This window comes from Ipomoea triloba, chromosome 2, assembly GCF_003576645.1.
Source record: "Ipomoea triloba cultivar NCNSP0323 chromosome 2, ASM357664v1".
Lineage (NCBI taxonomy): Eukaryota > Viridiplantae > Streptophyta > Magnoliopsida > Solanales > Convolvulaceae > Ipomoea > Ipomoea triloba.
The window spans coordinates 10,399,822-10,412,447 of record NC_044917.1 but is presented as its reverse complement, the minus strand read 5'-3'; the positions used below and the strand labels follow the sequence as shown (position 1 = coordinate 10,412,447).

The 12,626-nt window shown below is 34.5% G+C and overlaps 2 protein-coding genes and 1 non-coding gene across 6 annotated transcripts; 2 read left to right on the top strand and 1 right to left on the bottom strand.

Annotated features, from left to right (window-relative positions):
• The first annotated feature begins 792 nt into the window (after positions 1-792).
• On the top strand, positions 793-5,980 carry LOC116011081 (sperm-associated antigen 1). Of its 3 annotated transcripts, none has more exons than XR_004096968.1 (5): positions 793-1,143; positions 3,499-3,746; positions 3,972-4,160; positions 4,860-5,380; positions 5,516-5,980. XR_004096968.1 is itself a non-coding variant. In XM_031250594.1 (5 exons), exons 3-5 carry the CDS (start codon positions 3,552-3,554, stop codon positions 5,301-5,303), a joined length of 828 nt encoding a protein of 275 aa, XP_031106454.1. In that variant the 5' UTR covers positions 799-908; positions 1,023-1,143; positions 3,499-3,551; the 3' UTR covers positions 5,304-5,980. The 3 variants fall into 3 exon arrangements, 2 of the variants coding, with proteins under 2 accessions (XP_031106453.1, XP_031106454.1); XM_031250594.1 differs by having other exon boundaries at positions 799-908; positions 1,023-1,143; positions 4,860-5,980; XM_031250593.1 differs by having other exon boundaries at positions 4,860-5,980.
• Positions 5,981-7,146: 1,166 nt separating this feature from the next.
• TRNAQ-CUG lies at positions 7,147-7,218 on the bottom strand. Its single transcript has one exon. It is a non-coding gene; the product is annotated as a tRNA-Gln (tRNA).
• A 1,860-nt stretch (positions 7,219-9,078) lies between these two features.
• Positions 9,079-11,340, top strand: LOC116009701 (protein Iojap, chloroplastic). Of its 2 annotated transcripts, none has more exons than XR_004096828.1 (5): positions 9,079-9,362; positions 9,955-10,081; positions 10,311-10,449; positions 10,546-10,700; positions 10,780-10,918. XR_004096828.1 is itself a non-coding variant. In XM_031248822.1 (5 exons), the coding sequence occupies exons 1-5, from the start codon at positions 9,126-9,128 to the stop codon at positions 10,908-10,910; spliced, it is 723 nt and encodes a 240-aa protein (XP_031104682.1). In that variant the 5' UTR covers positions 9,081-9,125; the 3' UTR covers positions 10,911-11,340. The 2 variants fall into 2 exon arrangements, 1 of the variants encoding a protein (XP_031104682.1); XM_031248822.1 differs by having other exon boundaries at positions 9,081-9,362; positions 10,546-10,634; positions 10,780-11,340.
• Positions 11,341-12,626: the final 1,286 nt, after the last annotated feature.

The following is a 12,626-nucleotide window of genomic DNA, read 5'->3' as shown; positions in this document are numbered from 1 at the left end:
TTAGGCAATTTTGTGATGGATGCTCTCTAGTTGGGATAACCCTAACTATTGGATGAAGATGTGATGAAACCCTAACTTAGAGAATCTCTTCAAATGAAATATATAAATCACATAATATAGTACGTGTTGATAGGTTTAATATTGCACAAAGTTTAACTTAATCTATGAATGTGTTTTATTTAGTACGGAGTACGTTTTAGGTAAAAAGCTCCCACACATATTGCTATTGGTGTTGAGCAAGCTAGATTGGTCATTGAAAAAATAATTTCATCAGAATTATCACAGTAAATTAGTCTATGCCTAACTAGAACACTTAAATTATAAGTACACGATAAAACTAAATGCAACGGAGCAACCACACTTAAACTGAACTTGTTGCACAGATTTGTTATCATGATCATAAACGAGACATCAATAGAATAAGTCATCTACATCAAGGAAGTTGCAAGTCGCGATCGACAACCTCAACTCAAGGAAAGCAACAAACTCTAGAGGGGAGGGGGAACATACTTGTTTCTTTGCAAGAGTGTAAGAATGTAAGATAACATCTTTAAGAATAAAAATACAAAGGTGGTGATGATATTTCTCACTCCAGGCGAAGCGACTAAAAACTAATTTATGCCCTTACTTTCGCTCTTCGAAAAATTTTCCCATTCCTATTCCGGTTGAAGTGGAAAATTGGGTTCCAATCAATTTCAAATTTCTTAGCAAATGATTGTTTTGTTTTTTCTTCACATATTTGTATATCCCCTATATTACATCAATTTGAGCCGGGGTAAACTCGACTTTCTCTTAAATAATTGTTCTTCGTGGCTCTTCCACTCTTGTACACAATGGAGTGCCTGCTTTAGGAAATAGGAAGCTGAATACGATGCTATTCTAATTCCGTATGATCGGGGACAATTCTTGTAAAATTTCAAACTTCTATGCTTGTCTGAATGATAGACAAAGTGTTTCTGTACATCAAGTAATACTCAGTTCGAGACGTTCTGCGGATTTGAAGTGATCTTGCTCTTCTGCAGATTAGGACCGGATGAAAGCTCCTGTCGCGCAATTTTGAGTATTTATTCTGATTTCTGGATTCGGAGTCAGTTGGATCTTCATCGTCCTCCAGTATCGACTGAAACCCTAACGATTAAGGAGGTAGCACACAATATCCATTTTCAGATCATTCCTGAACCACAACTCAATACACATACATCATTCTGTTCAAATATTGAGTTTGTTGTAAATTATTGATATCCTTTCTTTTAATTTCTGGATAGTACATATAAAATCATATTTCATTTGTTCCTGTAGATTAGTGAGCATTTGGTGTCGACTATTTTCACACTTGTGTTTGGGCTTCTGGTTTATGGCTCTTTTGCTTGACGAACCGCTACTTCTAATGCATTTCTTTTGAGTATTTTCTGTTCTGTTATTATAGCTGTTCTAATTAGTTATGACTTGAATATGACTAACTAGGTCTGGTTGCTATTGTAAGGAGTATTAATTTCTTTGTTTTTGTTGTCAAATTATTAATTTATAGGTTTGTAGAATATTTAACTCCCCTCTATGATTCACATGTTTGTAGCTCTCTACCACTATCTTTGAACTTACCAATGACTTACTGTTAAAGTTTGATTTGAAAGGAGTGAATACTGTTTGTTATCAATGCATGAGGTGCAAATTGAAGTATCTAGCCATTTAACTATCTTGCAGCTGCCTATCATATTGGTAACAGTATTGAGTTTGAGTTAAATTCAATTAATATTCTGTGGAGCTTCCAGTTTCCTTCTATTTACTTAACTTCCTATAGAATCTAGTGACAGCAAAATGAGACCATAAATTGGAAAATAGGGAAGTAACGCAAGGTTTGCTCAGATAAGTTAAGATGAAATATATAATACTACTTGGAAAAAAGTGAAGCTTGAATAGCTGTTTTGATTATATTATCAAAGAGAGTAGATTACTTTTTTTTCATAGTTTTATGTACTTTTTGCTTCTTAAAATACAGTGATTGAACTTTCAAAAAAAGAAAAAAAACACAGTATAGAGAGTTGATTGATTTCTTAAGTAACTTCAAATATTTTGCTTTTGTCATATATTTTATATATGATCTAAATCTTTTACCAATTTACATGTCAACTACTTTTCTCTTGCTCTTTTATGTGGACACGTTCGTACTATGCCTTTGGTTCTAATTCATTTCGTAAGAGCAACCCCATTAGGGGTTTTTATGTTGGTTTTTGCAGAGGAAAAAACTGGTGGATTGGTTTTTCACAAATGGGAACCTTGGTTTTTTCTTGTTTTTTTCTTCTGCAAAGACTTGGTTTTTGCAGGAGAAGAAAAGAAAAGACTTGGTTGTCTTTTTTTTTTTTTTTAAAACATTGTTAAATTTAATTTTATTGTTATGCAGTATAAATGTAGTATATAATTTTGATACCATATTATTTGAATTGAAATTTTATAATTATAAATTTATTTTAATTTTGATATGTTTAATTTAAATATAATAAAAATAATAATTGTAATAATTTTTATAATGATAATAAATAAAGAAATAATTAAAATATAGTGGAATAAATTGGTGGGTCTACAAAAAACTGAGAAAAAATCTAAAACTAATGGGGAGAAGGGTTTTTGAGATTGAGTGAGATAGTGTATGATGAGGTGGATGATGGGGCCTAGAAAAAACCTCACTAATGAGGTTGCTCTAAACTGCAAATGTTAGGATTCTCTAGTTTGCAGGTAGATGCAAGTATGCAACATTTAATTATGTGTTGCTGAGGCATTTTATCATCTATAGAATTCAAATATTTTTGGTTACACAGATGGTTTTGCTTGCCATAAAAGTGGATGGTTACTTCTTTGAGAATTGACAGCATTATCTTTCTATGAATTGTTGTATATTATGGTTATACCTCCTAAGTGGGAATTGGATGAGCCGTAAGCAATGCTTGATATTCTATTTGCTAATAATTTCGAGTTTGTTTTAAATAGGGTAAACGTACTTTTGGTCCCTAAATAGTAGCAATTTGTAAATCCAGTCCCTCAGTTACATGGTATTGCAAATGTCATCTTTAATTGACCCCTACAGTGGTTATTCTGGTTCCCCATGTCAAAAATAATAGTAGGGTGACATGGGGAATTGGAACGCATAAGAAACTTAAGATAGAACTAACGATTGTTGTGACATGAACTCATGAAGACCAAAATGGCCTTAGTGCAATTCGTGCTGAGTCCGTGATATGCTGCCACTCTGCCAGTGCTTTTTTCCCTTTAAAATATTTAACTGAAGTAAAAAAATAAAAATAAAAATAAAAATAGTTGAACTTAAAAAGAGCTTATTGGATAATTTGTGCATTGTGTGAACTTCAACTTAGATCTGTTTGCAGAATTGCAGATAGGTGCTGATTATTTGTAATTTGTATGCTCGTTTTTACTGTTTGGTTGATCTAATTCCATGTCACAAATTTGTTTTCTACAGATTCAATAGTTTTATTTTGTTTTGTGTAGATCCATTTGAAGGATCTCAGTACAGATAAGAGAGAGGGAGATTGTGTGTAAATATGGCATCCTCGGCAACAGCTGGTAATCCAATCAATAAGATCGAGAGAGCACACCAGATGTATAGAGAGGGCAAGTATGAGGAAGCACTGGGTTTTTACACAGAAGCGCTTTCTTTGGCCAAGACTAAGTCCCAAAAGATTGCTCTCCACAGCAATCGAGCTGCTTGTTTTCTTAAACTTCACCTTTTCAACAAGGTTCTTTATTGTTTCCTTTCATTTTCTTTTCCTTTTAATTAATTTCTGGATGCTGACACAGCATTGTTTTTTTACTTATGTTTTATTTTTGATACAAATATAATATTCACCCTTGAGGCTTAGTATTCATTAGCTTTGGAGCACACACAATAGATTTTTGCTTGTTGATTCTGGATGGCGATTAGCAAAAGGTCCACTTTGATTTATTATTATTTATGATTCTAGGCAGCAGATGAATGTACATCAGTTCTTGAGCTTGATCACAAACACACTGGAGCTCTGATGTTGCGTGCTCAAACCCTAGTCACTCTCAAGGAGTATCACTCAGCACTTTTTGATGTCAACAGGCTTATTGAATTGAATCCATCATCAGAAGTATATCAGAACCTTCATGCTCGCTTGAAGACACAGCTGGTAGTATCTCGGCCTTATTGGATTATGTTTACTTGCCTACCTTTTGTTATAGGGAAAGGGTAGGGTGCACATAATATCCATTTCATGTAATCTGTACTTGGTTCAAATGGAGTAGCCTTTTATTCTATAAGAAATTCAGCACTCTAAAATGATATATTGAGGATGCTCTCCCCTCTCATAGACAAAACATGCACTATTGTTCCATTTCTTTTGGGGGGTTGGGCGGTCAAATACTGAAATGTGTGATTTCCTATCCTAAAGTCACTGGTCTATATTTTCATTCAACCACAAGTTCATTGGCGGCATGCTATTGTTCCTTTTTGCAAATTCTTACATTGCCAAGTTTCAAGGACCTATTTTACTTGCTACAAAGTTATACCATGTATAAAAGCTGGACTCAGTATGCAAGGTCCTTGAATCCTGTAGGGTATGTAGAAGGAAGCTGTATGCTACCTCACCCCGACTTTCAGAGAATGTTGGTTTGTGGGGCTTTAAGCAATGACCTAACGGCGGGGGGGGGGACTTGTACACTTGGCCCAGTGGGTGCACATAGCCCAACTTGTTTAGCAACATTATTAAAGAAGAGAAGTGATTTTTCTAGCATTATTAAATATTGAAATTAAAATCTCATGTGGTGTAGTCTATAGCATCATGTGCACCCAATCTATATGAGATTAATCTTCTTCTTGTTTAAGGAAGTCACTAGCTCCAATACCTGAAGCTGAAGTAGAACTTGAAGAAGATGATGAGGAAGACGTTGCAGAGCTTGAAGATGATGAGGAAGATGTTGCAGAGCTTGAAGATGATGAGGAAGAACATACTAATAGCAGTGAATGTAACAAGGATGATGAATTTCAAAAAGAAATGCACATGGTAGCAAGTGAAAAGAAAGTGGACTCTGGGAAGGTTACTCCCACAACTGAAGTTGCCACTCAAGTTCAGAACCTTGAGAAATCACTTCAACAACAATCTGCAGGATGGCAAGCTATCCCACAACCAAAAGGACACTCACGTCTTGACTACTCTCGGTGGGACAGGGTTGAAGATGAGTCCAGCGAAGAAGAAGAAGATGATGAGGAAGATGAACCTAAGCCTCAGTATAGGTTCCGAGTCAAAACAGTTGGTGTGCGTGCTGTTAAATGAGAAAACGAAAATGTTGTTAAAACTGATCCAAGCATGCAAGTGCTGGTTCATTTGTCCGTTAACCCGCTTCATCAAAGGCATGTCGCATGTCACCCTCTTTTCTTCTACACTGTGTGAGCTCTCTGGTTGGCCACATGGCTTTAGTCTTGTGGTCAGCAAGTAGGGCGCTGACTTCCATGGAACCTGCTGAAACAGCTTGTGCAACTGTGCAGGCTCCATATTTGAAGTGATCGAAGCAGACAATTGTCCCTTGCCACTGGAAATTGGTCTCTGAACTATCGAGTCCATCACTCCATCCTTTGAGATATTGCCCAAATGGACACATAGGACAACTTACAGTCCTTTATGCTGCTTGCTGATTGTATTCTTGTTCTGCCTTTGTCTCTATAGTGAGTCCTAAGGGGAATTCTTCAGCATCTCCCTAGTCCCTACCATGGGTGAACTTAGAAGTTGAAGTCGTCCAGTAGAATTTATGGCAATTTTCTTACTCCATTTTATATTTTTGTAAACCAATAACATCATTCTGTCATCTATCCTCCATTGCTCTACATTCACTATTTGGTTTATTTATTTGTAATCTATACATAAATCTCTTGTTTTTCTTGAGAATTACAGTGAGCAAATACATGTATTAGATTCTATTTGTTGGCAACAGTTGCTTGAAAATTGATGTTTCATACTTGAACTTTTTGTTTTGTGGGTGACAATTGTAAGAGCATGTAGCATTTTCTATTATGTAGATGCACTCCCTCCCTCCTAAAAAGAATTGGAATTAAATGGTAAATTGAGAAAAGTAAAAAAAGTTAGTGGTATTTAAAATGGAAAGCTGCTTAGGTGGTGGTTATTATAATGGTATCCTTATCAATGGAGTAATTTTGCGGTTTTTTTGAGTAGTTTTTGTAAGTGTGATTAAGAAAGAGAAAATGAGAGGGGAGGAAAAAAATAAATATGATTTAAAAAAATTAAATAAATAAAATATACAGAAAGTCATGTATGCAGTAAGTGGCGCTCACTCGTGCGTAAATGACTTATGCTTTGCATCAGTGGGGCCCATTGGCCTGCAATAAACTCTTCATTTGCAGATGCTCCCCTCCCACACTCTCTCCTCTCCTCTCTCATGCCATGTTGGTATTTATCTGACATTATCTCCTAAAATCACCACTGATGGTGATGCTCTTATAAGATGAACTTTAGGAAAAAAAAATACAGTACAAATAAAATAGTTCACCTTATTAGTGAATTAGGTGTTGCAACTTTATGGGAAAATAACACTTTATATCTATGAATTATAGGAAGATAATACTTTTTTGTTCATTAATTATGAGAAAATAACACTTTTTGTTCATGATTTTTTAGAAAGCATTTTTTTTGTCCACTAATCATAAATAAATAGCTCTTTTCACACATGAATTATAAAAAAATAATATTTTTTTGTCTGTCAAACATACAATCATTCCTCTTCGTCGCTCAATTGATTTTTTTGCCCCTCAATTGTCTACAAAAATAACTTTTTTAACCCAACCTTAATAAATTTAACATGAAAAAAATTATTTCACAATAATTAAGGATGAGGTAAATGTTGACCAAACAGAAATTTTAAAAATCATGCTAATTTAAACAAAACGACGTTATTTTGGACACAAATCGACATTGCAGAAAATTAATAATAACAATAATTTATTAAAACTCTAAGTACTCGTGAGATTGGACTCCGTCAAAATCAATCCAAAGCAATCAATCTTTCAAAATATTCTGTAAATGTTTATAGCAACAAGAAAGAGTTGCTTGATCCCAAACGGCCCATAGGCACAAGAAGTTAAAAACCGAAAATATTAAAAAACCAAGGTCCCACCGAGATTTGAACTCGGGTTACTGGATTCAGAGTCCAATGTCCTGACCACTAGACCATGGGACCTCACAACACTATATTTCTAACCCTTAGTAAAATTCATCTATTTATCTTCTTAGTTTGAACCGATCAACTATGAGAAATTTATGTTAGTTTACCTTTTTGTGGTTCTTTATCAATTAACATCACAAGGCATGACTTATCCCGTGCATATAGAGGATTTTCCTTGTCACCCAAAAAAATTACTCCCTCTGTCGCATTTTACCTGTCCTATCTACTATTCATTGGTCAAACCAACTCTTCCTTCTTTGCTTATTTTCTTTAGTAATTTTTTATTATTTTTAAATTTATTTTTTTGTGTTTAATAGTACTTTTAATATAGTTTCTAAATATATAAATTTTATATATTAATGCTAAACTTAATAATATGAAAAATTGAATTAAAAATTACTTCAGTCAAGCCTCGTTAAACGAACCAGACAACCATTTTGGGACGGAGGTAGTAATTTTTTTTTTGTCCTATAAAAATGCCCAAGTTAAGTAAAGCATAATTCTTGTACTTAAAAATCACAAGTTCAATTATTGTCTAACACCTTTTTAGTCAAACTCGTGAACACCCTTGAGTAGTGGTTGCATGTTTTTCTCAGATTCTTGTCAAAACATTATTATTATTATTATTATTATTGTTGTTGTTGTTGTTGTTATTATTATTATTATTATTATTATTATTATTATTATGTGGTTTAGTTGCATTTTGCATAAACAAATACAAAACTTCATATTCTTTCTCTAGAGCCTTGTGGCTTGATACTCGTGAAATTTTCACCCCTTCTATTTAAGAGTTGAGTATATGACTTTAAGTTCTAAGACTATTCATGATTAGTTGTTTATAAGTTCAACATGACAATGGTATGTTTTAGTTTTAAATACATCACCTTTATTTATATTTTTCTCATCACTCTTTTAATTACTTCATAATTCAAAAAAAAAAAATTAGATAGTAATTAATAATATAAGAAAATATTTGATGTGTTGTGAGTTATGATGTTCCTTCGTGTGGCTAATCTTTGGTGAAAGTTTTGTTGCACAGTCTAAGATAAATAGAGAGATGAGAAAGAAAATTAAAATTGAAAGTTGGAAAGAATATTGATTTTTAAATGTCATAGTTAATGCATTGCATGAATTACTAGGCCGAATGTAAGTATGATATAACCCAAAGGATAGAGAAACAAGTTCTTCAACCTCTTATTTTTATCCATCAACTAATTGCGTCACGATGAGATACTCCATTTTATTTAGAGTTATGATTTCAATATGAAACCATTTGACTTGATGTCTTTAAAACTAGGCAAAGTACTCTTAGATTGTGGGTACACTAGATAAGGCCGTTTCAATAAAAATTGAGGCCCTATGCAATATCTAAATCTTGGCTCTTTTTAAAGTAATTTATATATATAAAGTTATAAACAATAGTTTATTGAAGATAATTAGCAATTTCGTGTTAATCAATAACGTGTTGCGAGTTATGGCGTTTCTTTGCGTGATTAATTTTTAGTGAAAATTTTGTTATACAATCCAAGATAAACAGAGAGAGGAGAAAGAAAACTAAAGCTGAAAATTGATAGAAAATAAAATGCTCGGGAAAAATTTCGTTGATCAGGTAATACAACATATAAAATTCTCAAATCTAAGAAAACTACTAAACCACTAAAAGATAATGATCATATATTTATATTATTTATAACATGATACTTAATCAATATATAATACTCTGTATTTATAGAATAGAATCATAAATATATTTTTTATTAAAAAAAAAAAAACATCCATACTTATAAATCATACAAAGAAATCGGGTCCGGGTATTCAAGTAACCCATGAAGGGGAGCTACTTTTTTTGGGAAGATATCCGATGATATTTTAGGCGAGCGGATCAGTGAAGTGTCTTCTTCCTCTCAAGTTGGATTACCCAAATGGAAACCTACACCGGAGCATTTCTTTCTTGCGCATCATTGCCCGGAATTCCCATTTCCGGCCATTTCCGGCCGGCGCTCCATGCTAAGCCTTCCTCCAAACGCTCGCTTTCTTCGTCTTCTAACGTTTTCGCTCTCCTTAGCTCTGCAAGGAATTTCATCCCTCCTATATGTCGCAACAAATCCTCTGCCCGCCCTTGCTCTACCGTGTTTTCCCGAATGGCGGCAGTTGGCTCTGTATGTTCCTTTTTACTTCACTAATTATATCTTCTTTAATTTCCTTGCTCATATTAACTTGATAATCTGGAATTCCGTTCTGGTTTTTAGTTTTTCTAAGTTTAAATTCTGAATTCCTGGGAAACTAGGTCAGTTTATTGTTGTTGTACTCTTGAAGCATAAAATGGATTGGCTTAATTTATGCTGTTACTCTTTCAATGTCGAATTAATATTCACTTTATGGTCTAAATAATGAGGTTCCTTGCCCACAAAAGGCGAAATTACCTCATCCCAGCCTCCACACCCCGGGCCGACTCGGCCCATTAGTAGGGAGGAATGGTGTCTAGTGCCTACAAGAGCCCATTACATTGGGTGTAACTCCCATACTGAGGAGGCTCGATACTGTGATATTGTCCACAATTTATCACCCAGGAACCAACTGAGTTGTCCTAAGTTTTTCAATTCCCATGGGCAAATGAGATTCCTAAGTTACCCAATTCATGGCTAGATGAAGATTTTGTCAGTCACAGGGCTGGAATTGGTTTTCAGAAATCTGTATGTGATGAGTATGACTTGTGCATTTTGATTAATATTAATACTGGCATTAATGCAGAATATGAGTGAGGATACAGATGATATGTTTGATGATTTGATTGAGAAATATGGGAAGGTGGTTTATAGAAGAAATGACAACAAATCAGCTAGTGAGGAGGTTGATGATGATGCTGAAAGCCTATCATGTAAGCTTCTCCCAGTTTTGATTGCGTCATTTACTTTTTCTGCAATACTTTCCTCTCCTTTGGTTGACCTTTTTGTGGGCAAAATTCCAGTCCTTTTCCCACCTTGCTAACAACACTATCTAGTGTTCGTTCCTTTTTTCTTGCACTTTGAGAGTTTGTGTACAGCTCTATCTGGTGTTAATCCTCTGGCCTTCTGCCTATTTATTGATGTTTTATGTCATTACTACAGTTGCTGTAGCAGCGGCTAAAGTTGCAAATGAGGTGAAGGCTGCTGACATAAAAGTTCTTTTTGTGAAGCCCTTAGTTTATTGGACTCGATTTTTCATCATTGCCACTGCATTTTCCCGCCCACAAATTGATGCCATTGGGTACAACTGTTACCTTTAACATCTAGTTTCGTCACTATAATAACATACTCCTAGAGATTACGAGGAGTTTCTTAAGCAATTGATATTCTTTTGCAGGACCAGGATAAGAGATATGGCCGAGGAACAGTATGGAAGAGCTGCATCTGGAGATACAAAGCCAAATTCATGGACGTTGCTGGACTTTGGTTTGTAACTTAATCCAACTTTAATGAGGCAATGAGTTGTGTATCTAGTACTCAGCTGCGTTGCCTGTAAGAATATAATACCCTCTGCACAAATGTTGAATTTCACAGAGAATGATTTGTTGTTTGATATTTCTATCAATTCCAGGTGATGTAGTGGTACATATATTTCTGCCTGAACAACGCGAGTTCTATAACCTGGAAGAGTTCTATGCGAATGCAACACCTGTTGATCTGCCTTTTGAAAATCAACAGTTTCGACATTCAAAAGGTTTCTGAAACTTGACAATTTGAGCCTCTGATCTAGCGAAGGGACTAAAAGGCCGGGTTGGCAAATCAACAGGCAGGATATGGTTGAGAATTGGCAAGATATCGTTGGTTATAACTCCATTATATATGCCATTACCTGCTATGCTAGTGTCAACAGGAGGGAGGGGTTCACAAATTTTGATGATATGTGTGCTCCCTTTACTGCTATTGATTAAAAAGGCAAAAGATGTAATCAACATGGCATAAAAAATGACAGGTACTCTTGTAGCCTTCCTTGTATTTGCTATAAAATGAAAACATTGCATTACTTGATGAGATAGGATTTTCAGTTCTCATTTAACTTAGAAACTAGTGGTATGTACTTCTCATTTCTGAGTGGAAGGGACATTATTAATGTTAACAGTTTATGGTAATTCAATTCACTTGATTGAACATGAAATTACAAGACCCATGATGGTTGCACAGGAGCCTTCTCATTTCAGGGTCGCAATCTTGCATTAGAGTAAAAGCTTTCTGTCATTCTTTGCAGTTAACTTAGAGAAAATGATGCTTATCAGTCTTCATTCTTTATGCATGAAAGTTGAAAAATGATAAAGAAGGAGGTATTTATCGTTTTTCATTTGAAATATTAGTGCAAATGAGCACAAAGCACCATTTCTTCCTTTTTAAAGATTTTTCTTTATTCATTTAAAATAAACACTCTCATTACCAAATTTCAGTGGATAACCTCTCTAGACGAACTAAGAGCAACTCCAATGAAAGTTTTCTCATAGTTTTTTCATGAGTTATTGGTGATGTAAGAGAATGTTAGAGAAAAAAGAAGGTTACACGTTAGGGTAGTTGTCAAATTTTTTTGTTGGCAAATCTGACAAAAAATTTTTTAAAAAAATCTCCAAGTCATTGAGTTTGTTCTTAAAGTCTTAGTGCATATTAATTCTGTTACAGGAGGTCTTCATGGCAAATGACTACGGCATTTGCGCAGTTTATCGTGTTTCACCCATCATTTCAATTATTAACTTGGAAACTAGAGCAAATATTGTAGATTTTATTTTATTAGCAACCAAAATAGTTGATTGAAAGCCTAAATAAATTCATTTTCAATTAATTTTGGTGTGTCTAACTTTTGGCGGGGTTTTGGTTGTCTAAATCAAATTGACCTCTTCACTTGCGTTCGACATTCGATAGTGATGATTTTTATGGATGGGCCTCGAAAAGCGTATTGGATTGACAATGTCCAGACCCCTTAAAATAAAACAAATGGGCTGCAAATGTACTACATAAACAAAGAAAATGAACTCAGTCCAAGGGGCTCAACTACTAAGCCCAGCCACAAGAGGTGGACTATCACGGTTAACTAGCAGATTGCAAAGACCACTAACGTGCGTCGTTGACTAAGGATGAAGTCAAGAGAGAGGAAGAGTTGAGTAGTTGATCATGAGACTAAAAGCATCAATATCTGTGGTTATTTGAAGGATATTGTCAGAGCATGAACCTTGAGTTGAGGAAGGAAGCTAATGTGAAGCTTCAAATATGCTGAGTTATTTCTCCTGCAAAATATTGAATTTTGCAGGAGAAGAAGAAAAAAAAAAAATATATATATATATATAAAGCATTGTTGAAGCACCATTGGTCTGCAGCGCATAAAGCTGCAATTTTGCTGATTCATTAAGGTGTTGTCAGCTTTTAATTTTTGTTTCCTTTTTTTTTTTTTTTTTTTTTTTTTTT

Coding starts and splice junctions, on each gene's coding strand:
- LOC116011081 (XM_031250593.1), top strand. CDS start 3,552: ATGGCATCCTCGGCAACAGCTGGTAATCCAATCAATAAGATCGAGAGA. Junction 3,747..3,971: donor AACTTCACCTTTTCAACAAG/GTTCTTTATTGT, acceptor TTATGATTCTAG/GCAGCAGATGAATGTACATC. Junction 4,161..4,859: donor CTCGCTTGAAGACACAGCTG/GTAGTATCTCGG, acceptor TGTTTAAGGAAG/TCACTAGCTCCAATACCTGA.
- LOC116009701 (XM_031248822.1), top strand. CDS start 9,126: ATGGAAACCTACACCGGAGCATTTCTTTCTTGCGCATCATTGCCCGGA. Junction 9,363..9,954: donor GAATGGCGGCAGTTGGCTCT/GTATGTTCCTTT, acceptor GCATTAATGCAG/AATATGAGTGAGGATACAGA. Junction 10,450..10,545: donor CCACAAATTGATGCCATTGG/GTACAACTGTTA, acceptor ATTCTTTTGCAG/GACCAGGATAAGAGATATGG.